The sequence below is a fragment of the Lutra lutra genome, chromosome 14 (genome assembly GCF_902655055.1).
Source record: "Lutra lutra chromosome 14, mLutLut1.2, whole genome shotgun sequence".
Taxonomy (NCBI): Eukaryota; Metazoa; Chordata; class Mammalia; order Carnivora; family Mustelidae; genus Lutra; species Lutra lutra.
Window position 1 is genome coordinate 48,219,502 of NC_062291.1, and position 23,544 is coordinate 48,243,045.

The window sequence follows — 23,544 nt, forward strand, 5'->3', positions numbered from 1 at the left end:
ATCAGAAAGAGTCCAACTGTCCATCAGCAGGGGACTGGCTAAGGAAATGATGGTGAGTCCACAAATACACATGTGGGGTTCTCTGTAGCTGCAAAGAGGAGGAAGAAGCTATTTATGTGCTGATGAGGAAAGATACATTGCTAAGGGGAAAAGCTGGGTGTTGGACAATGTACAAAATGTTCCCCTTTTTGTATGAAAATAGGGAAAAATAGAAATACATATTACTGCTTGCATATATATGCATAGAGAAATTCTGGAAGCAGTCACAAGAAATTTTAAAATAGTGGTTCCCGGGGCGCCTGGGTGGCTCAGTGGGTTAAGCGTCCAAGTGTTGGTTTCAGCTCAGGTCATGATCTCAGGGTCGTGAGATAGAGTCCCACATCCAGCTCTATGCTCAGCACAGTGTCTGCTAGGGATTCTCTGCCTCCCCCTCTCCCACTCCTTCCATCCCTCTCCCCATTTACCTGTGTACACACTCTCTCTTTCTCAAATAATAAATAAATAAATACAATTTTAAAAACAAAATAAAATAGTGGTTCCTTAGAATGGGGATGCTGAGAAACTAAGCCAATGGGAGACCAGGTAGGAAGAATTATCACCATATATATTTTTAGTCAATTATTTAACTTTTTTTTTTAAAGATTTTATTTATTCGACAGAGGGAGAGCACAAGCAGCGTGAGTAGGAGAGGGTGAAGCAGGCTTTCTGCTGAACAGAGAGCCCAACGAGGGACTCAATCCCAGAACCCCAGGATCATGACCTGAGCCAAACTCAGACACTTAATCCACTGGGCCACCCAGGCGCCCCAATTATTTAACTTTTTAATTTTAACTATTAAACCGTGTGTTTGTATAATCATTGAAAAACATAACCATTGCAAAACAGTAATTTAAACACAAATAAATATCTGCATACATGTAAGAGAATGTAGGCTATTCTAACAGACTCCTAGGGTTTTTAAAATGAACAAAGAATGACTCGCGCATCATGGGAAAAATTCCAAGGATACAGATCATGCTGAGACTCCCCAAAGACGGCTTATTTTTACTGGGAACTGAAACTCCAACTGGCCATAGGTTTAGAGTACAGGGTCAATTGTGTAAACTCACAAACAGGCCAAAGGAATGTGCGTTTACAAAACGCTGACCACTAAGAAGAAACAAGGGATCCAAAATTCTCAGAATTGCTTCAACACACAACTGCAAGCACAGCTTCATCTCATAGCTTTAAACTCTATAATTCAAGTGTTTATTTTTTTTTCATTATAAATTAATGCACATTCATGTCTTCAAATGGTAATTACAGGCAGGGAGAAAAAGGAAAATAAATCTATCCTAACCAAAACACAGCCTTTTAAAATATTTCCAGTCTTTTTCCTCTTTCTTGTTTATTTTTTTTAATGGACCTCATTTTTTTTTTCAAGAAAACTTTAGGTTCACAGCAAAATAGAGCAAAAGGTAGAGATTTTTCACATGCCCGCCCACTCTCCCCCCAACGTGTGCAACTTCACCCATCATCACTGTCCCCCACCATGGTGGGACATTTGTTATAACTGATGCACCTACTTCAAGATGTCATTAGCACCCAAAGTCCATAATTTGCATTAGGGCTCCCTTTGGGTGAGTTCCATTGGTTTAGACAAACACATAATGTATCAGACCAAAGAGGTGAACTGCCCCAAAACCCTCTGGGCTCCACCCATTCATCCCTCCCGCCCCCCACCCCTTGGCAACCACTGATCTATTTGCTGTCTCCATAGTTCTGCCTTCTCCGGAATCTTACACAGGTGCAATCATGCAATAAGTAACCTTTTCAGAATGGCTTCTTTCACTTACTAACAGGCATTTAAGTTTCCTCCAAGTCTTCTCATGGCTTAAGAGCTCATTTCTTTTTATCCCTGAATGATATTCCACTGTCTGGATGTACCACAGCTTCATTATGCATTCCCCTACTGTAGAAGATGTTGGTTGCTTCCAAGCTTGGGCCATTATGAGTAACACTGCCATAACTATGTCCAAGCTTTTGGACATTAAGTGGACATTAAGTTTCAACTCTTCCTTGTTTTTTATACATTGTATTTTTTGTCATAATCTACTTATAATTTTGTGCCCTTCTTTTTACTTAATCTCTATTTTCCATATTGTTACGTCCTCATACTGTTCTGATGAGAAGCTATGCCATGGCTTCCTCAGCCATTCCCTCACATCTAAGTAATATTTGATGCATGAGTGATATTGCCATACATGTATTTGTGCATCATGGTTTTCCACTCTTAGACTTTTGTTTTGGGTTAAAGTCTTAGAGCTGGGATTACAAATTCATGAAGGAGGACCATTCGAAAGGGTATCTAACTCCCTGCTGTCAAAAGGTTCTCCAACAAGTTAGTCCTACCTTGCAGTCACTCAGTCAATGGACGAGGGTATTTCTGTTTTCAGCCTTTTTAACACCAGGTCTATCAGCTTTAAAAAACCACTCGCTTAATGAATAAAACTGTGATCTCCCTTTTCCTTGCATTTCTCTGACTGCCAGTGAGAAGGAGCATTTCCAGCAAGTATCTAATCGTGTTTCTGCTTTTACAAATGCCGTATGGACATCCGCTGTCATTTGTAAGGGTTCTGAGTTTTTCTTACAGGTTTGCATGCACCTTTCACATCGGTCTGACGTATTTATTGCAACCATTTCCCCCAATTCCCTTTGAATTGTGGCTTCTTGTTAAATGCACAGTGACTTGTTTCTTTTGCTAAAATCATGAAGTGTTTTCCTTTTGTCTGTTGCCACTGAGCTTGGATCGTCCTCCCCAGCTGCATCTCACACGCTGCAGAATCAAGGATTTCTCCTTCTTCTCCCCTTTTCATGGACTTCGTTCTTTAGCTCTTCAACACAAAATGAAAGTTTTGGGACGATCATTTGTATAGATGCGTGGTCTCAGGCCCAGGGCATTCAGCAAGCTAAAAAAGATCTGCTTTGTCATCACTGTTTTCCTTCAAAACAGAAAAACTGCACTAAACTAAATTTAGCTCTAATTCATACTTCAACAATGAGAATTCATATACAATGAGTCACCCCCATGACATGACAGATTATTTTGCTCACAGAATATTATGTTTCCCATTGAGCCAGCAAGACTGGCAGACATTTTTGACAAAGAAACTCCACATTATGATTCACTGACCAGAAAGTTACTCTATATCTTAAATTGGAACAAGACTGTGTTTTGTCTCTGACACAAGGGGAGTGAGCATTGCTGGAGCCAGTCAAACCCAAAAAGATAGAGAAGAGGCCGGAAACTCAGTCTAAATGAGAGAGCTGTGTGATTGGAAAGCAGGGCTATTTGTGGAAAACAGGGCTGCCTTTCTGGCTCCACCCAGGGCCTCGTGGCTGGCACGCATGTGACAGGTATAAGGTTCCAGCCTGGCCACCGTTCGTGGGCATCTCCCTCCCACGTGCGTGGGGCATGTCTGCTCTGTGACACACGGTGGTTGGGTCTAGGTCTAGTGAATGGGCAGTGGACAAGAGGGTTGGGTCGGCACCAAAGCAGGTTCCACTCTGATTAGAGGGGTGACCTTGGACGAGTTGCTCGCTTCCTGGGCCTCATCCACCCATCTGTAAAATGGGGAGACCTACACTTGCCATCTATCACACAGGGTTATCATGAAGGTCAGAAGGGCTAGTACGCTGACCTACAACCCTGGTGTGTGGTGCAGGGGGAAATGCTTCACGGTGTGCTGCAGGAGAACAAGGTTGCCCCCTGGGTATCTCCTGGCATCATGTCTTGGCCCTGAGGGGAGGGCTACGAGTTAGAAATTAAATTTCGATTAAAAAATCTTTCCTTCCAAGATGGTCCAGCACGCCTCCTATTGCCACAGAGAGAGCAGTGTCGGCTAAGAACCAGCACAGCACACAGCCGGCGGGTAAGGAGGAAGAGGAAAAGGCTGCAGCCTGAGCAGTGGGAGCTGCCCCAACATGCCAGAGGCAGCAGGCCACCTGGATTTTTTAGGTCCTGAGCACACTGGGAGCAACTATATTTTGCCAAACTTAAATGATTAAGAGCGATATTTGCCTCTAGCCTGTGCAAAGCACCATGAGAAATGCGTGATATCCACAGTCCTGGACACTCCCCGATGGGGAAAATGAAGCCTCAGAGAAGTCCAGGCAGGAGACATGGGATCTGATCCAGGTTGGCCTGTCTCCCTGGCCCTGAAGCAAGGATGCTGGGTCCAGCCCCAGACAGCAGAGAATAAGAAAACTAGGACAGGAAGAGGGTAGATCCAGCCAGATCCACAATGGCTGCTCTGGGCTTAAACCAGCTCCCTAAAGAGAAGGCACTGAAAGGCGAGATCAGCATTCCACTGCATCCAAGTCTGTACTAAATCTGGGCCTGTTACAGCTGTTAAAGCCTTGCCTGGGTGGGGGGAAATGGGGGCCAACCCGAGTGCTAGACACTCGGAGGCAGGAGCTGGGGCTGGTGCCCAAGACCAAGGATTATCCTGGCCCGAGATTGGGCAGAGGAGGAGGGGAGCATGTTCTTATACCTGGAATGATCTGGAATAAGTGATGTCAGCTGTCAAAATGGAGGTGGGAGGGGGCAGGCTGGCCATGTGGAAATTTAGTGCCTCTGAAGTGTTCAGGAATAGGGGAAAAAACAGTAAAACAGCACAAACGGAACTGAACCCCCCCAAACAAAGAACATAACCGTAACGAAGATTCACAGATGCAGCCACATCTTGCCTCACAACTAAATGTGAGATCAAAGCACCCTCATACTGAAGCATGGTGCCTGTGGCATAGGCATCCTCACCCAACCATCTGTGCCCGTCCTAATGCCCGCCTCTCCCTGGGATCATACCGGAGGTGCGGCTAACCAACCATTCATGCCGAGGGGCTTTAATACATCCGACCAGAGCCCCCCCAGATGCCAAGCGTTTCCTTTGGTGCAGGGCAATCTTTGCATCTCAGCACAGCCACTGTGAATCAGAATGCTTCCTTGAGGTCTGTCTAATCTTGTTTCCCGTAGAATGAGCAGGCGCCCTCGCTGCTGGGCACACAGCAGTCTGTCACATGCTGCAAAGGGATTTGCTGTGGTTTGAACTGGGATGGCCAGAAATGCCAAGTGTTGTCTGCCAGTCAAACAAACCCAGCCCAGAAAGCCCTTTGGGAATGAGACTGAGGAAGACGCGCTGGTTCACATCCTGCCAACATTCCCCCAGGCCTGCTTCTTGGAGCCATCTCCCCCCCAGCCCTTCCTGCTCCACGCCGTCTTTGGAAAATCACTGCATCTGCAGAAATGTCCACGCGCTTCCTTTCCTCCTGTCCACGGAGCTCAGTTTTGACAGTGACAATGCCCGAGAAGGGGGCCCAGAGGACCATGAACTCCTTGCCAAACAGCTCTGAGCTCTCCTTGCCAAGATTCCCTGCAGCACACTCATCACCTGTTAGCCCTGCACCCTACAACGTCAAGTGCGCCATCTTGAAGGAGGAACACTGCAGTGGCAACTCAATGTCATTACCAGTTATGGTCAATTATATCTCAATAAGCTATAGGGAGAAGTGCGATTACAGTCCTCCACCCCCAGGGTGGCTGCCACTGAGAAAGGCCAATGATTCCTGCAATGGGGCAAATTTCCCGACATCTCGCTTGAGGCTTTAGGACGTGCTCTGCAGGCCTCCTGTGCCACTGGACTACTCATGCCAGGAGCAGCTTGTAGGACTCCCCTCTCAAGATGGACGAAGGGTGCCACCCACTCCCATGACTTCCTTGAAATGACTCTTTTTCATAAATGGCATTTCATACATGCCAAGAACCTAGAACCGTGTCTGGTATGCCATGAGCGTGTAATGGGTCTCACTTACCGGGATTGTTGTCATCATTACTGTGGAATCTCCTCTCGGAGTCCTTGACTGGGGAGCCAGACATGACAGAGCTCTCTGTGCCTCCAGCCAGAACCGGTGCCCTTCACAGAGCCTGGCAGACCCTGGGCGGTCACGGTGCGTTACTTCTGCTGCTTCCCCTCTGTGACGTCTTTGCGTGCACATTCCAAGCAGCAGCAGAGGAAAGCTGTTCCTTTGTGACGGAGTTGCCAAGGCGTCTCCCAGTCCACAGCCTCCGTGGCCTTTCATCGTAAATGCTTTACACAGCCCGAGAGGCTCTACTGGGGCCTCTTTGTTAAGGCTGTTCCTCTGCAGTCCCTGCCAGCTTTGTGAACATGAGTATACACTCCACAGGCCACGGCTTTTGTCTGTGAATGTAAAATCTCTGAACACAGACTGGAGAGATCGGGAGGGGCTTCATTAATATTTAGCAGTTCCATGCAGGGTTCTCTCATCTTGGGTCGTAAGAATAACAGCAGAGAGAGGTCACTGGGGGCATATGGCCAGGATCTAGCACCTGTACCCCTAGGGTTGAGGGTATGTGTTTGGGTGGGATCTACCCCAACTCCCTCTGGCCACCGGCTTGGTTCGGGCTGGTCCCCTACCCCTAAGGGGTGACTGTGTTTTCTGTCAGGAAGGGAGACAGCTCCTTCATTAGGCCAGAAGGGAATGCACCTGCTACCACCTTTCTCTTCCCAAGGGGAGCCAGCCTGGCCTGAGGACAGGCCAAGCCTTGAGGCAGCACTGCCCAGAGACAGGCTGGGAGTGGAAGCCACCACCGTGATGACAGCGTGTCTCCTAGACAGAGATTCCCCGAGGCCCACCCACCGCGGCATCCCTAGTTAGATGAGTCAGCCAAGTCCCTTCAGGGGTAATAGCATCTGTGCTAGCTTTCCTGTCACCTGGAATCAAGAGGTTCGTAAATAGTACAGAAGACTAGCTATTTATCTAATAGTTGGCAGTTTTATTCCTGTTCTTAGTCTGGGGAGACTAATTTGTGCCTTGCAGGGCTTTATGAGGATTAGAAATAAATCCCATAAAGTGTTCAGAAGAGGAGGTGCAGGGGCACAGGGTGAGTCATTATGAGGAATTAGCCCAACAGCCACCGAGAGCTCCTTGTATCCTCAGAGCGACCCTGAGCGATAGGGACAGAAGCAAATTTGTACCCATTCTGTGAAGAGTGAAAATTCCCAAAGAAGCCAAGTGGCCCAAGGTCACCAAGCTGCCGGGTGGCATGGCTCCAGCAGACACCAAATCCAGGTGGAATGTCCTTCACATTACGTGAGGAACAACCACCAGGGTCCACATCACAGGCCAGCCCTCCTCATGCCTGCCTCGGCCTGGGGGCTATGGAAGGGCAGTGAGCCAGAGAGCCGAGGCAGGAAAGGGGGTGAGGATGAGAGGGGCAGCAAGGATGTCAGGGATGCAGGACGGGGGCCAGGAGACACATCACCCACATCTGCCATCCTTGTGCTCACCACCTTCCATGCTCTGGTGAATGGAAGGGAAGGCGTTTAGCATGTGTGTGGGCTAAAGCCAACCAACGACAACAACAATGGTTGGAACTTTCGTAAATTGGTGCCTATAACCAGAGCACGTTGACCTTTCAAAGTCAGGGGCATGGAGAGCAGCTGTAGCCGTGGCCAGCATCTGTGGCTATACCCTTCCCACTTCTCCTTCCATGGCCCTGACTTCCTGGAGCTTCTCCTCCTGGTTCATCTGAGTGAATGCCAGCACGGAAGCCCTCACAAGCAAGTCTGAGCTTCCTGGGCTGGCATCCCTCGCTGCCCCATCCCTGCCCAGCAAAGACCTCACCACCATCCATACTCCTTGTGCATCACTTTCCATCTGTAGAATGGGACAATCACAGCACCCGCTCACACGATGCCATGAGGAATGAAGGTGATGTGTGGTGATGTGTGGCTTAGCCCTATGCCCATCCCTGGCCTCCCGCTCCAGCCTCTACTCCCTGGTGCTCTGCCCAGAATCTCCAGAGAACCTCACTGCTGTGGACCAAGTGCCGCCAGCCCCCCAGCCTCCTACCCGCTGTATGCCTCTCTCCCCTCTTCTGTGCACTGTGCTTTCCCAACTCTCTTCTGGAATATTCTTACCCCTCTTTCAATAGTTGGCCCAAATCTCATCTCTAGGAAGCTTTCCCTACCACCCACCGACTGGGAAGATGGGGTTAGCAGGGCCTCCTTGCTGTGGCCACATCAGCTTTGTAGGTAGCACATGGTTTTGCTTCTCTAGTTCTCCCATTCAGTGCGGACCTCAAGGGTATAAGCTGTGTGTTATTTCATCCCTACCCTCCGGGCCTTATAAAAAGTCCTCTATAGGAGAATCACCCATAAGTCTGACTGAATAATAACAGAACCACTTGCATAAAGCTCACCATATACCAGGACCACTGGAAGCACTTTTTACAGACTGACTCATTCAGTCCTCCCAACACCACTATGCGCTAGGACTATCTCTGCCCCCATTTCATCAGGGAGGTCGAAGAACTAGCCAAAGTCACACAGCAATCAGTACCCGAGTCCAGATTTGAACTGAGGCAGCCTGGCCTCAGAATCTTTAAACACCCCAGTGGATTACCTTTCACAAAAGAAGCAAATTCTGTAATACCACCGCTCTGCAATATTGTGAAAATAAAGCAAGTAGGTACCTATCTAAGTTTAGAATTGACGTGTTCACATTCGTTCTGAAATCATTTCTGCCTTCACGCTAAGATCCCGAACAAATCAATGATTAATTAAATCCCATACTTCAGCTATAGGGGTGTGTTTTAAAAAAAATAAATAAAAACAAAAACCTCTGATGGTTCAGAAAAAAACCAGAAAATGCTTTAAACTAAGCTCACAAACCACAGTAAGCCTGTGCCTGTAATTTATCCAAAATATAAATGGTCTGCCCCCCCTGCTTATCCACGAGAAGGTGTAGGAACCAGAACACATGAAGAAGGCTTGGATTACTTCGGTCTTGTAACTACCGTTGGCACAGGGAACATGCTGTCCGCTTCAATTTCTCCTGTTTGCAAATACTTTATTACCTCAAACCCATAAGGAGAGGTCAAGCAACAGGTGAGGAAATCTACTGGGAATTGCTTTTTGGTGTCCATGTCTATCTTCTCGGCAACTTTCTTGAACTTGACCTACAGGAAGGAAGGCATCTGGATCCATGGAAGAGGTGTCATGGTGTGGGGACACACCATATCTCTATGAGAGTGGTGGCATTTCATTTCAAATGTGACTTTCTGGGACCTTTAGGGGCAGTTCCGTGCTTACCCAATGAGCTGCTGTCAGGGAGCTGCCATCCCTGGGGAAGGCCCAGTTACAATCCTGCGAGATCTTGACAGGCTTCCTCTGGCCCAGCCTTCTGCTCCGGAAGAGCACTTAGCCATGGGAAAAGAACAGTCTCCCAGCCCCAAAGTCAGTGCCCCCTCCTCCCAGGAGATGGCAACTTCCGACTTCAGGAACGACACACATTCAAGATGAAACTTGTTTTCCTTCTGTATGAACTTCTCGCAAAAAGTCAATGAAAGCCCTAGGGTCTCCAGATTCTGGCCCAGTCACTCAGCAGGCCTTCTCTTGGTGACCGCAGCCTCAACACCAGCATGGCCCCATCCTGAGGGTCCCTCCCCTGCCTGAGGGTTTCCGTTCCTGGCATCTCGCCCCGGTCCTGCGCTCTCTGCCCACTCTCCCTAAGGAGGAATTGGTCAGAGGACAGAGAAGAACACTGATGCTGGATAACAGCTTGAGAATCTCCGGCGGGCTCAGCCGCCCACTGCCACAGCACAGATGGGGCTGGGATCTGGGAGCTCCCGGCACGATAGGGACAGGAGGAACTGCCTGGGCAGCAGAGGCAGAGCACAGGGCCGGCCAGAACCTGCTGGAAGGCAAGGACTGACCGGTTCAGTAGCGAGGCATTGAGGCAGGAAATCTGGGCTGCATGAAATCAATTAGGCCTGAGACTCTGATGAGGAAGATGAACACAAGTCGACAGTGTTCTTCTGCATGGTCCTGGGGTACAGTGCAGTAAAGGCAGCTTTGTAGAGGTTGATCTGTTGGCTGGTCCCCCAAGAGACATGCCCATGGAGAGAGCTTGACTCAGGCACTGAAAGAGACTCACTGAGAGCACCAGCTGGCAGAGGGGGCAGCAGGGTAGGTATCCCAGACCTGGGGAAGACCAGACTCTCCTGCCCACCAGGCTGTGGTAGCGCCTCACTGTACTCCAGCCTTAGCACCAGCTCAGGATAGGGGCCTCCCACGGGTCAGACTTAGGAGGAACAGGGTGGAGCCCAAACGCCCAGCACTGCTTGCTAACCATGAAAAGCCAAACAGGAGGCCATAGCAAGCAAACCCTGAGAAGCACTGGCAGGCTGGCCCTGCACAGTCTCTGATCTCCCCAGCCATAACCTCCCCAGCCCCCCACATCTGAAATGCCAGGCCCTGCGGAGCACATGCTTTTGGAAAGAAACAAGTACCTTTACGGAGAAATAATTTAGTCATCATAAAATTCATTGATCTTAAGTATACAATTCAATAATTTAGGGTAGATTTATCAAGGGATGCAAACATCACTACAGTACACTTTTGGAACATTTCTATTCCCCGACAAAGTTCCCTCTTGCCCATTTATAGTTAATTCCTACTCCCACCCTCAGCCTTAAGCAACTGCTTTCTGTTCCTATAAATTTACTTTTTCTGGACATTCCAAATAGATGACATCATGCCATACATAATTTTTTGCATCTGGTCTCGTTCACTTGGTATAACGTTTCTGAGGTTCATCCGTGTGCCGCATGTATCAGCACTCTGTTCCTTTTTATTAGCAAACTGTAGTTTAGTGAGTGGATTCCTCAATGGTGTTTATCCATTCACCAGTTCTTGGCTGTATTCAGACGGTTTCTAGCTTCTGGTTATTATGAACAAAACAGCTGTGAACAACAGTATGTTGGTGTGTGCGTGGACAGATGCTTTCGTTTCTCTGGGGCCGATTTTCTGGGTCCTATGGTGAGTATGTGTTTAATGCTTTAAGAAACTACAAAATTGATTTCCAAAGCGGCTACACCCTTTCACATTTCCACCTGCAACAAACAGGGTTCCAGTTTCTCTACATCCTCACCAACACTGGACGTTGTCTTTTTACCGCTCTCAGAGCGGGTATGAATAATGAACATATTTTCATGAACTTGTCAGCCATGTGTGTATCTTCTTCAGGGATGTATTTACTCAAATCTGTTTTGTCCATTTCAAATTGTGTTATTTGGCATCTTATTATTGAGTTGTAAGAGATCTTTCTGTATTTTATCCCAGCATTATTTGTTGAAAAGATCATGCTTTCTCAAATTTTTTGAATTACTTTGTGAGGGGTTGGTATTATATTTTCCTTTAATTCTTGATATATCTCACCAGTAAAGCAATGTGGGCCTGGGCTTTTCCTGGTTGGAAAGATTTTAGCTAACAATTCAATTTCTTGACTTACTGCAGGTTTATTCACTTTATAGATTCCTTTTTAAATCAATTTTGGTGGTTTGTCTCTTTCTAGGAGTTTTTCCATTTTATCTATGTTGTTTAATTTGTTAGAACCAATGTGTTCATAATATTTTCTTATAATCCTTTTAACTTTAGTTGAGTCTGTAATGATTCTCTTTTTTTTTCTTTTTCTTTTTCTTTTTTTTTTTTTAAATTTTAAGTAGGCTCCAAACCCAGCATGGAGGCCAATGCAGGGCTTGAACTCACAACCCTGAGATCAAGAATTGAGCTTAGATTAAGAGCCAAATGTTTAATCGACTGAGCCACCCCAGTGCTCCAGCGATTTCTTTTTTGCTTCCTGATTTGGTAATTGGTTTTTCCTCTTTTTTATTTTCCTGTATAGTCTACTTAAGATCTGTCAATTCTATTGATCTTTTCAAAGAACAAAGTTTGGCTTTATTGATTTTTCTCTGTGCACGTATGTGTTTTTTTCCATGTCATAGATTTCTGTTATGATCTTTATTATATCCTTTCTTCTGCTTATTGTGGATTTCACTTGGTCTTCTTTTTCTGGTTAACTATGGTGAAAGCTTAGGTTATTGATTTGAAGTCTTTCTTCTTGTCTAATATAGGCATTTAAAGCCATAATTTTTTCTTGAAGCACTGCTTTAGCAGCATCTTGTAAGTTTTGATGCGTTTTGTTTTCATTTGTATTTAATTCAAAATGTTTTCTAATTTCTCTTGTAATTTCTTCTTTGTATTATTTAGAAGTGTGTTGTTGTAAATTTTGAAATGTTTGGGAATCTCCCAGATTTCTTTCTGTCATTAATTTCTATTCAATTCTGTTGCTCAGAGAACCACCTTTGTATGATTTCTTACATACATAAAATTTGTAAATTTATGCGGATTTGTTTTATGGCCTAGATATATGGTCTGTCCTGGTGGATATTCCCAGTGCACTTGACAAGTATGGTATGTGGTCACTAGGTAGACAAATTGCTTGATGTTCTGTGCCCTTGTTGATTTTCTGTCTTGGTATTCTATCAATTTCTGAGAGTGGACCATTGCAATCTCCAACTATCATTCTAGAATCACCAATTTCATCTTTCCCTTTTCTGTTTTTCTTCATGGATGCTGAGGCTCTGTTGTTAGACCCATGTACATTTATAATTGTTGTACCTTCCTGGTGGTATTAATCCTTCACAATTTGTAATTTCCTTCTTGGTCTTTCATCCTATTTCTTGTCTTAAATTATATCTTATCTGATATTAATTCAGTTACCATGTCTCTTGTTACTATTTGCACAGTGTTATTCTCTTCCTTTGGGTGCTCTCCATACTGCACTCCCCATGTGTGTTGTCTCAGCGAGAAATACACTTGCCCCAACTGTGACCAAAAGCTCAGACTAGCAGCACTGTCGGCCCTCCTGGCTCAATCCACCTAAGAAGGTCACCTCCTGTGACACTGCTGCTGAACGTGAGCACTACATACTGCTCCAAGCCGCACGAGCCCCCTTCTAACAACAGAGCATCTGGTGGTCCTCGCAGCACTCCCTGCTCTGAAAAAAGCTCACTGACAAAGCAGGAGGGAAGAGTTTCGGAGTGAACGGAGGCCAAAACCCCACCAGACCCCACTACTGTCAGCAGCGGCTCAGCAGTTTTTCCAGTATAAAAGGCTCTCCGTTTAGTATACACCTGTGGTCTTCCCAGAGTGTTAGAACAGTTATTTTTGTTGATTTGGTTCAATTAAAAGCTGCCTTTGTGGGGAGAGGACTTGCTGATGTATTCACGTGGCCATAGTCAGATATCTCTCCCAGGGACACGAGCATTTGCATTCAATGCCTACTAAGTTCCACGAAGCAGGAACTTCTGGACTACTCCAGACAACTACCTGGTAGGTGGTGAACTCTCAATAAAAGAAGTTTATATTTTGATTTTAGTAATAGGGTTTCTCTGGATCCCAAACTCAGCAGCAGGAATGCAAAGCAGTCAGGTATAGGGACTGCTGGGGCTGTAAAGAGGACCTCCCAGAGACATCCAAATTCACATCCAACTGAAGTATTTATGAATATAACTGCAGATTCACATACAGTCATAAGAAATAAAGCAGAGAGATCTTGGGTACACTTTACCCATTTTCTGCCAGCAGTCAGTCTCCTAAGAACCAGATTTTTGATTCACTGATTTTTCTCTATTGTTTTGCTCTTTTCAATTTCATCAGTTTCTGCTTTGACCTTTATCATTTCATTCTTTTCTGCCTGCTTTGGGTTTATTTTGCTCTTTTCCTAATTTTCTGAGGTGAGACTTCAGATTGTTGATTTGAGGGCTTTCCTAATTCCTAATGCAAGCATTTAAGGCCATACATCTCCCCATCAGCACTGCTTTAAAGGCATCACACATGTTTTGTTGCACTTATTCTCATTTTTGGTCAATTCTCTGTATTTTTTTTAATTTCCTCTGAGACGTCCTCTTTGATCCATGCATTATTTTTAAAGTGTGCTGTGTGTTTGTATGAGTTCCAGTGCTTTAAGGTTGCTGAGGTTTGTTTTAAAGCCCAATATTTGGTCTAAGATAGGCTAGATCTTATGGCGAATGTTCTGCAGGGGCTGGAAATACACGTGTTCTGCCGGTGGTGGTCCGAGTGTTCGATCTGTATCAATTTGGGCCTGTCCTTGATTGCGGTGTTTAGATCTTCCATACCCTTGCGAATTTCTGTTCAGAAGGTCTCCTGGTTGCTGAGAAGGTGCACTGGAGCTGCCCACTGTAACTGTGGATTTATCTTTTTCTTCTTTCAGCTCTTTTTTCTTTGCTTTATGTACTTGGTAGTTCTCCCGTTTGGTGTGTATACATACATTTAGGGTCTTTGTCCTGGGGGATTGATCCTGTCGTCATTATCGAATGTCCCTCTTTGTTTCTAGTAAGTGTCTCTGCTCTAAAGTCTATTTTACCATATTATTAGTCTACCCACTCCAGATTTGTTTTGGTTTTGTTTATGTGGTAGAACGGTTTCCATCCTTTTATTTCAACCTACCTAAGTCACCGAGTTTGTAGTGAGTTTCTTGTAAAGGGCATATACGCAGGTTGTGTGTGTGTGTGTGTGTGTTTAATCCACTCTGTCAATCTCTGTCATTTGACTGATGTATTTAAACTGTTTAAGTTTTAAGCCAGGTAAGAGAAACAGTATGTTAGCAATTAAGTCTGCCGTTTTATGATCTGTTTTCTGTTTATTTCCTGTGGTTTTTATTCCTCTGTTCCTTTATGTTACTGGAACATATTTTAGGATTCTGTCTTTATTTTTCTATACTGTTTTTGAGTGTATTTTTTTCATAGTCACTTTAATGGTTGCTTTGAGTGTGATAAATAAATGTGTGACTTACCAAATTTCTATCACTTTGAGGAAAGTGTAAAAACCTCACTTCTATTTAGGTAACTTTCCCCGCCCCACTTCTAAATATCTTAATGCTTTTCCTGAGTATCAGATGGTTTTATAATTTTTGTTTTGATTATAAGATATTATTTTTAAAACGCATGAGGAAAAGAATAGCTTACTTATGTACTCATATTTCTGCTCTACTGTTGATCTTCTTCCCTAATGTATCAAGTCTTTTTCTTCTATTTCAAGAATTTATTTTGGCCTTTCTTTTAATGTAGGACCCATAGTGACAAATTCTTTCAGTTTTCCTTCATCTGAGAATATCCTTATTTCCCCTTTATTCCTAAAGGACAGTTGGGGCTGGATATAGAATTTGTAGTTGACAGTTCTTCTCTTTCGATATTTGAAAATGTGCCACTTCTTGGGCTGCCTGGGTGGCTCAGTCAGTTTAATGCCCAGCTCTTAATTTTGGCTCAGCTCAGGATCTCAGGGTCATGAGATCAAGCCCCACATCAGGCTCTGTGCTTAAACAGGAGTCCACTTCCAATTCTCTCCTCTCCCTCTCCCCCTCCACCCCTCATCCTGCTCCTGCTCTCTCTCTCCTTTGCTCTCTCCCTAAAATAAATAAATAAAATCTTTTAAAGAGAAAATGTACCACTTCTTTCTGCTTTCTATCAATTCCAATGAAAACTGCACTGTCGTTCCAATTTGTGTTCCCCATAAATAATGCATTGTTTCACTCTCATTGCTTTTAAGATTTTTTTTTTTCTTTGTCTTTCATCATTTTCTTCTTACCCCCTTTCAGAGTTCTCCTTTGGTTGTCTCTGGCATTATTTTCAGGGTTTATGGCTGTGTTTAGCAGGGAAGAGCAGGGAGAAACTGTCCTATGCCAATGTGCCTGAACCAGAAGTCTCAAATTTCTAAACACTATGAGTTTTCAATGTCTGCTCTAACTGTTATGTTACCTGTGAGGCGTGTTCCACCAGTTAGAAGGCTAGCATCTCGGCACATGTATTTCTAATGGCCACATTCTGTAGAGCAGGGCATAGGGCAAGCAGGAACTGGTAGAAGGGAATTAGGAGAATTTGTGGCCAGAAAGCATCAAAGTGCTTCAGTCTAGCTGCTAGCTTCCTCCTACACAGGGGAAACAGTTGTCCAGGAGCAGGTGCCAAGCCTCCTCCAGCTGGCATGTTGAACCAGCACGAGTTATATTTTCTCTGGAATCTGGGGGCAAAAACCAGAATGGAATCTAGAAACACCCAAGTGCATGAAGAAAACACATTTTTAGGCCAACCTGCAAACTACCATGCAGACCCTTAGGTAAAGATACAAATTAAACCAATTTCTTGGTAATATCAATAGAAAGGAAAATATCAAAGAGTTTCATTTGAAAAAAGAAAGAAAGTATTCCTACCTGTTCTGGGGACATTTCACCAAATAATGTCTCGCTGTAAAATGAAAAGAAATAGAAGATGGTAAATCAATGTTACTTTAGAAGCATGTGCTCCAGGAATCACAGGGGAACGTAAGTACCCAGGCGTTGACCAGATGTTGGTACAAGCCACTTCTTGGGGCTTTCATACTTCTTTTTGGATGAGTAAGCATAACCATAGCACGGACACCACATTGACTCAATACTGTTCCACACCTAGACTGAGCCAGGCATGAACCATATACCCCAGACCTCCTAGTTTGATGACCTAAAACAGTCTTTTTTTTTTTTTTTTTTTTTTTCCAAGCCAGGTTGAGGTGGGTTCTGATCTGGAAGGTCTTAGACTAACAGTCACCCAACTTGAAAGCTCTGCCTTAGTCATGAGAAAGCCTTTGGGGACAACCTGTTTCCACTTAGATGCTCCTCTCTGCAAACTGGCATTTTGTTCTCTGATCAACACTCTTCTCGGGGCCGGGGGGTGTGTTGGAAAAACAGTCTTAGAGCAAGACATCCTCCACAGTAGGTCTCATAGAGAAAAGAAAAAAGATTCTAGCAGCAGAGGAAAAACAAGAACTAAGCAGATATCCTAATAAGTGGCCAATCTAATCTCACAATTGAGTTCACTTCAAATAGAAGCAAAGCCATGGGCTCCGGAGGTGGGTGGTGGATCATTACATCGATGGTCCCAATGAATCGCACCTCCCTGTGTCTGTCCACACCGCTGTGAAACTGCTTGACCGCCAGACGTGCTTTGGTCAATGAAACAATAACCAATATGTCGCAAGCAAAGACCTAACCAGACCCTGCGCTCTGAGATTTGCTCATTTGTTGTTTCATTGCAGGGAACTCTTCTGCTACCACGTAAAGAAGCCCGGCTAGCCTACTGAGAGATGAGACCACATTGAACAGGCACAAGTCACCCCAGCGGAGGCCCCAGAGCAGCCACGCCACAGCTCATCCACCAGCAGGCTGCAGCAAAGGAGGGACTCCAGCGAAGACCAGAAAAAATGCTCAGCTAAGCCCAGTCGAAACTGCTGACCGATGGAATTGTGAGCAAATAAAATCCTTGTTATTTTAAGCTGCTACACTTGGCATGATCTGTCCTGCAGGTGACCAGGGCAGGTTCCAGACCAGCATGACAGGGTCTCTGCTTTAGAAAAGGCTTTTTACAATGGCCACGGTCGCCAAACTGTGGAAAGAACCAAGATGCCCTTCAACGGACAAATGGATAAGGAAGATGTGGTCTGTATACACTATGGAGTATTATGCCTCCATCAGAAATGAAAACCCAACTTTTGTATCAACTTGGATGGGACTGGAAGAGATTATGCTGAGTGAAATAAGTCAAGCAGAGAGAGTCAGTTATCACATGGTTTCACTTACTTGTGGAGCATAAGAAATAACATGGAGGACATGGGGAGATGGAGAGGACAAGGGAGTTGGGGGAAACTGGAAGGGGAGCTGAACCATGAGAGACTATGGACTCTGAAAAACAATCTGAGGGTTTTGAAGGGGCGGGGGGTGGGAGGTTGGGTGAGCCTGGTGGTGGGTATTATGGAGGGCACGTATTGCATGGAGCACTGGGTGTGGTGCATAAACAATGAATTTTGTTACACTGAAAATAAATAAATAAATAAATAAATAAAAAACACTAATTGAAAAAGAAAAAAAAAAAGAAAGGGCTTTTTAGGTTTACCTGTTACTACCCCCTTTTAGTGCATAAACTCTTTCTATATCCTGTTTACCGAGCACCTACTCTGTGCTGGATAATTTACAGATGTAGCAATAATAAAACCATAATTAGTTTTATGGAACACTTCATGTTCCTGGCCTGACTCTAGGCTTATTAAATAAATCAGTGATCATGTGTCTGGGGTTTGCAAACTGGTGGGCACTCCTAGGAAGTGTAGTATTAAGGAAATCACTTTCTAGATCCTCACCTAGCACAGTGTTCTTTCTTCCAGAATTCATTCTCCCAGAACATGCCTGAGCTCTGGCTGCATTCCTTTCCTCCCTCCCCATCACATCACTGTTTCTCTTCACAAAATCAAGGCATACCTCTCACCCATCCTGACTTGTGCTGTGGAGGTAAAAAACAGGAGGCACCAAAGGAGAAATTATTTGAAAAGTTTGTGCCAGTGTTGAGAAAGCAAATGACTAAGGACTGGGCAACTAAAGCTTTCACCAGCAGAGAGGTTTCCAATATTTTGCTTTTGACAAGGATTAAATAATGACCTAATCCAGTTGTCAGCTGGTCAAGTATTAAAAATAATTTTCAATGACAGATTATATACCCTTGTGTGAATCTGCCTAATAACAGAATTCAACATCATTTCTATTCTTAGTAATGGAATTCAGCCTCAATTCTCTACTTTAAAAAGTAGGAATAGAAGTGATGCTGAATTCCATTATTAAGCAGATTCACACAAGGGTCTATGAACTAAAATAAAAATTTATTTTAGTAAAAATACATTTCCAATAAAATGGTCTTCTATGACTGATTATCTAAATTGATAATATCTATGGGGTCTTGATTAATTTTATATTCATTTTCCAAATCTTATTAATTGTGCAATATTAATAACAACACAAAAAATTTAATACCGAGAAACTTGTGGAATAAGGAAATTTTAAAATTCTTAATTTAAATTTTTATACACATTATTTTTACAGAGCAGTGTAAACAAAAAAAACTGCATTAAAGTGGGATAAAATTTTGTGGGGAAAGTAGAGTGAAGATAAAAGTTCAAGGAGAAAAAGGAACAATATACAATTTCTAATAGCTGAAGCATGTTCACAGTCTTTTTAAATAAAGAGAGGTACTTACGAAATTCATAACATTTAGTTGTGAAAGAGATTGAAACACTTTGTTTTAAGATGTCCATATTTGTGATGCCCTAGAAATTACCTCCTTTGCAACAATTTACACTTATGATCAAAAAGTTTAGACATCAACAAAAAATGTTCAAGGGTGCATAGTTTTTGAAATGCTTTTAGGTGCTATGCAAGCAAAAATGTTTGAAGACCACGAATTTGCACTTGAATTTAATCTTCACAAAAACTTTGTTATTGCACCTAATTCTATGGTGGAGGACACTGAGGCACAGAAAGGTTAATGACCTTGCCTAAGGTCACACAGCTAATGTTAGGGGCTGAGCTGCGTCCTTCCTATGCTGAAGCCCTAAAACCCAACACGTCAGAATGTGACTAGAATTGGAGGTGAGGCCTTTAAATGGGTGATTCAGTTAAGATGAGGTCACTGGGGGTGAGCCCTAATCCAAAATGACTGATGTCCTTCTAAAACGAGATTAGGAAACAGACAGGTGCAGAGGAAAGACCGTGTGAAGACACCGGGAGAAGACAGCCACCTATAAGCTTTACTATGGCAGCCAAGCAAACTAACACACCTAGGAAGGGGCAAAACTGGGCAGCCTGACTCTAGAGCCCTCTTGTAACTACTCCTCACCATTCTCAGAGATACTGGGTGGCTGGTATCAGAGCTCCTTATAGACGAAGAGAGTCAGTCTCAGGAGAGATGGCTGGCCCACTGTGCCACAGCTGGGCAGGGCAGAGCTGGGGCTGGAGTCTTAGGGAATCCATGCTTTGGCCTCTATTTTGGGAAATCCAGTCCAGGGGCAGTGAGGTGAGCAGCCTGGAGATCAGGAAGCCAGGGAGCCAGAGGGCAGGCCAGGGCAACTTGTAATCATTGGCTGTAGGAGAACAGGCTGACTCAGAAAGACCAGGAGCCCAGAGAAGATGGTTAGTGCCCGGCAGAAAATACGCCCCTCGGCCAGCACTTGCTGACCGATGCTTATGATGTCTCAGACCAGTAAACACATGGCTGATGTTCCTTTAAGGCTGAGGGACTGCCAGGGAACCAAAAGTAATCCATACCGAACATAAGACCTAGGCACTTTGGAGACATAGCCCTGGCACAGAGTCACCTTTAAATATACGTAACTTCATCAGGACTGACTCCCAGGAAGCAGAGTCTGTAAGACAAGCATTTCAGTACAGAGTTTCTGTGGGATGGGATCCCGGCAAATCCGCTGGAGAGTGGGGAAGTGAGACCAGCAAGAGAAGGAAGACAATAAGGGGGGGTCCTGGAGCCCGTCTCCATCATGGGCCATGACCTCGCACACAGCGTACTTGACCCAGCCCCACACAAAAGCAACAGACTGCACAGAAATGAAAACTCAGGACACTGTTCTTTTCTTTAGGACTTGGAAGACTAAAAGGAAAGACTGTTTTTCTCACCTCCTGGCAGAAATGTGTCTGTGAGATGGGGCTACCCTTTCTCTGCCACCTCAGCCTGAGCCATACTGCTCCCAGCCCCCACCTCATGGCCAAATCTCCCAGATGACCTGTTCAGGCTGAAGACTGTCATCCCCATCTAGGCCCATCTCTGCCACCACTACCACCTCCAGATGGGTGATTTGGAGTGGAGGTAGCCATGCTCCCCCATCCTATCGGGCTCTGTACCAGTGTTGGGGCCTCAAGGTCAAGGCCTGACCCTCCCCTAACTTTCCCCTAATTTGCCTGCACCCTCTCCCAATCCCAGGCCTTGCAGAGATGCTGAGGTAGGACCCATAGATAATTCTGCTCTGCGCCCCCAAGCATCTCCTGCACTGTGCAAGGACTGTAACAGCCCCTGCAAAAGGTCCCATGCATCTGCCGAAGGAGCAAGAATGACTGAGCACAGTGCTCTCCCAGCCGCCCGCCCCCCCAATCCCCGGCCCAGCTCCAGCAGGGACAGACAGCCCAGCAGCCTGGAAAAGGACATCTGCACTTCCCTGTGGGGAGAGATAAGCCCAGGGTTGTGCCCCGCTTCCTGCCAGCCCTTCCCTTTACACGGGACTGTGCTCCCATCACGTCACATCCAAAACCCCAGCCCCTTCCAGGAAGCAGACCTGCTCTAACAGTGTTTCGGGGCTGGCGCAGTCACAAGGCCAGGTGAAGCCATTTCCCTCGGGCACCAAGTGGTAAGCTGAGAAGGAGAATGGGGTTTCCTATTGCCTGTCCTCTTGCTACAGAGAGCTATTTCATGACCACGTGAAAAGCACTGATGGAAAACACCAGCACATAAAATTGTGGGTCTAGAAACTGGTCTTATATGGAAGTTGTGGGCCCCAGGTGGCTACCTAGCACTCGAATACACCTAGTCCCGAGTGAGATGTGCTGGAAGTATGAGATCACGCTGGATTTCAGACTTAGCATGAACAAAGGAACGTAAAATATCTCATTCTGAATCTTTATATTGATACTTGTTGAAATGCTATTTTAGATATATTTTAAATAAAAGAGTTGGTTGTTTTTTTTTTTAACCTTTTCACCCTATTAATGCGACTACTAAGAAAATGTCCAATGACATGTGTGTGCTAGGGTTCTAGCACAGCAAGTGCCAACTAGACCGAGACGTCACAGAGAGTAGCGACAAAGGTGTTAAGGCCGTCTCCTTCCGTCTGTCCTACCGTGCCTTCAAACTGCCCTTGTAAGAGCTCAGACAGGGAAGCCTGGGGGATTGCTGGAGACAATATTTGGGAGCTCTGCTTGCCCTCACTGCCAGGATGGCTGATCCCACAGTCACCGTGACCGTGATGGAAGGATGAGGTTTGGAAACTGAGCTGCAGGCTTTGGAAGGTGCTCTCCAGAACTGCCCACGCCAGGACTGACGGCCACACCATACTGGGGAAAGCATCCCCAGGAGCCATACAAGTAAGAGAAACTCCTGTCCCCATTTTATAGTGAGGACACTTGGGAATGCAGGATAGACATCGGGGCCTAAGAAGACCCACTCTGTAAGTAAAGGAGTTTGAATCCAGGCTCTGGGGCCCATGCTCTTGGCATTAGGCTCCTGAGGAGGCTGACAAGCACCCACACAGGGAGGGTGGGTCCCCTTCCCAAGGTGGCAGTGGGCCCACGAGAACCAGCCAACCTTCCCACATGCTCTGAAGACCAACTCTGCATCTCAGAAGTGTGCAGTGAGGAGAGCTCATGCTAGGAATTGTCCAAGTGTCTGCAACAGCAGGCAGGTGAGCCAATCAACTTCTCCAAGGACCCAGGGTCACCTCTCTGCTCCTCACCCACACCCACCCCCCCACTCCATGCTTTGAGCCTCCTCCCTGCACTGAGCGTGGCTGTGACAGGGACGCACCACCCCCCACACCTTCCTCCTAGGGGTACAGCTCAAAAGCTCTCTGGCCCCATCCCCTGGGGAAGCAGGGAGAACAAGCCTGCAGCAGGGGAACGTGGGGTCTAGCAAGCTCTAGGAAGCCCTGGCTCCAGGGCTAGGGTTCTAGCACAGCAAGTGCCAGCTAGACCGAGACATCACAGAGAGTAGGGACAAAGGTGTTAAGGCCGTCTCCTTCCGTCTGGTCCTACCATGCCTTCAAACTGCCCTTGTAAGAGCTCAGACAGGGAAGGCTGGGGGATTGCTAGAGCCCTCTCAAAGCAGCAAGTCTGGGCTCATTCCCAAACAAGTAAAGGCTACGGGAAAGCACTGTGCTTGTGGAGTAACTCAGGGTCTGGTCCTGGGCCACCAGGACTCGTGTTTTACAGGGTGACTCAAAGCCGCAGAGCCCCTGGGACAAAGCTGCAAGCACCCAGGCACTAAGAGCCAGGACAAAGAGTCACAGCTCAGGAGGAAAGTGCAAAGCAAGGAACACATGGGTGCAATCAACGGCAGCTCACGAGAATAATGAGCACCTCAGGAAAACAAGGCAGCATAAGGCCGGGGTGAGGGCCAAGCAGCGGGAATGGAGAGAGAGAAGGACGCTGGCTGCTGGCCCCCCAGCTTCCAGGCTGGGCTTTGTTTACCTCAGGCACTCTCCAGGGGATGGCACCGGGAGTGGGGACAGCTACTCTGATATCCCCTTTGAGGAAGATCCAGGGGAAGGAGGGGGAGAGCCGGTGCTGGGCTCCCCTCCGCTTTCCCTGTGTCTGTGAGCAGCCAGGATGCTCTGAGGTTCTCAGCCTGGCAAGAGGGCTTGGCTTTCCTCCATGTGGCCAGGACGCAGAAGGCCCAACCCACACACAGTGACACAGAAAACCCAGAAACTGTCCACGTAATAAGGGGGTCTGGGCCGGATTGTATTTTTGTGGGCACAGGCAGCTCATCTCATCTCTGAGTTTCATTTCAAGATGGTAATGGGATCCTTTCAAAATATTTCGTATAAAAGATGGGTGCAAAGGAGGACAGGGTTCAGAAGAACCAGTTCTAAGGCCTTGCCACTCGAAGCGTGGCGTCTCACAGGTAACTGTGGACCCGCCATGATCTCATGAGAAGTACTCAGTCAGAATGTTCATTTGAGCAGGCTTCCCGGTGAACAGTCTGCTCCTTAAGGTTCGAGCAGTGCTGTGCTAAGGCTCCGAGGTCCAGGTGAGGGGTAACCCTGGCCC

At 45.9% G+C, this 23,544-nt stretch overlaps 1 protein-coding gene across 3 annotated transcripts in view; it reads right to left on the reverse strand.

The window, feature by feature from the left end:
* VSTM4 (V-set and transmembrane domain containing 4) overlaps positions 1-23,544 on the reverse strand; it is a 106,076-nt gene that overhangs the window by 34,883 nt on the left and 47,649 nt on the right. For all 3 annotated transcript variants that reach the window (XM_047702853.1, XM_047702855.1, XM_047702854.1), the window contains exon 5: positions 16,129-16,162. In XM_047702853.1, coding sequence (XP_047558809.1) covers positions 16,129-16,162 — 34 coding nt within the window. The remainder of the gene's footprint in view (positions 1-16,128; positions 16,163-23,544) is intronic.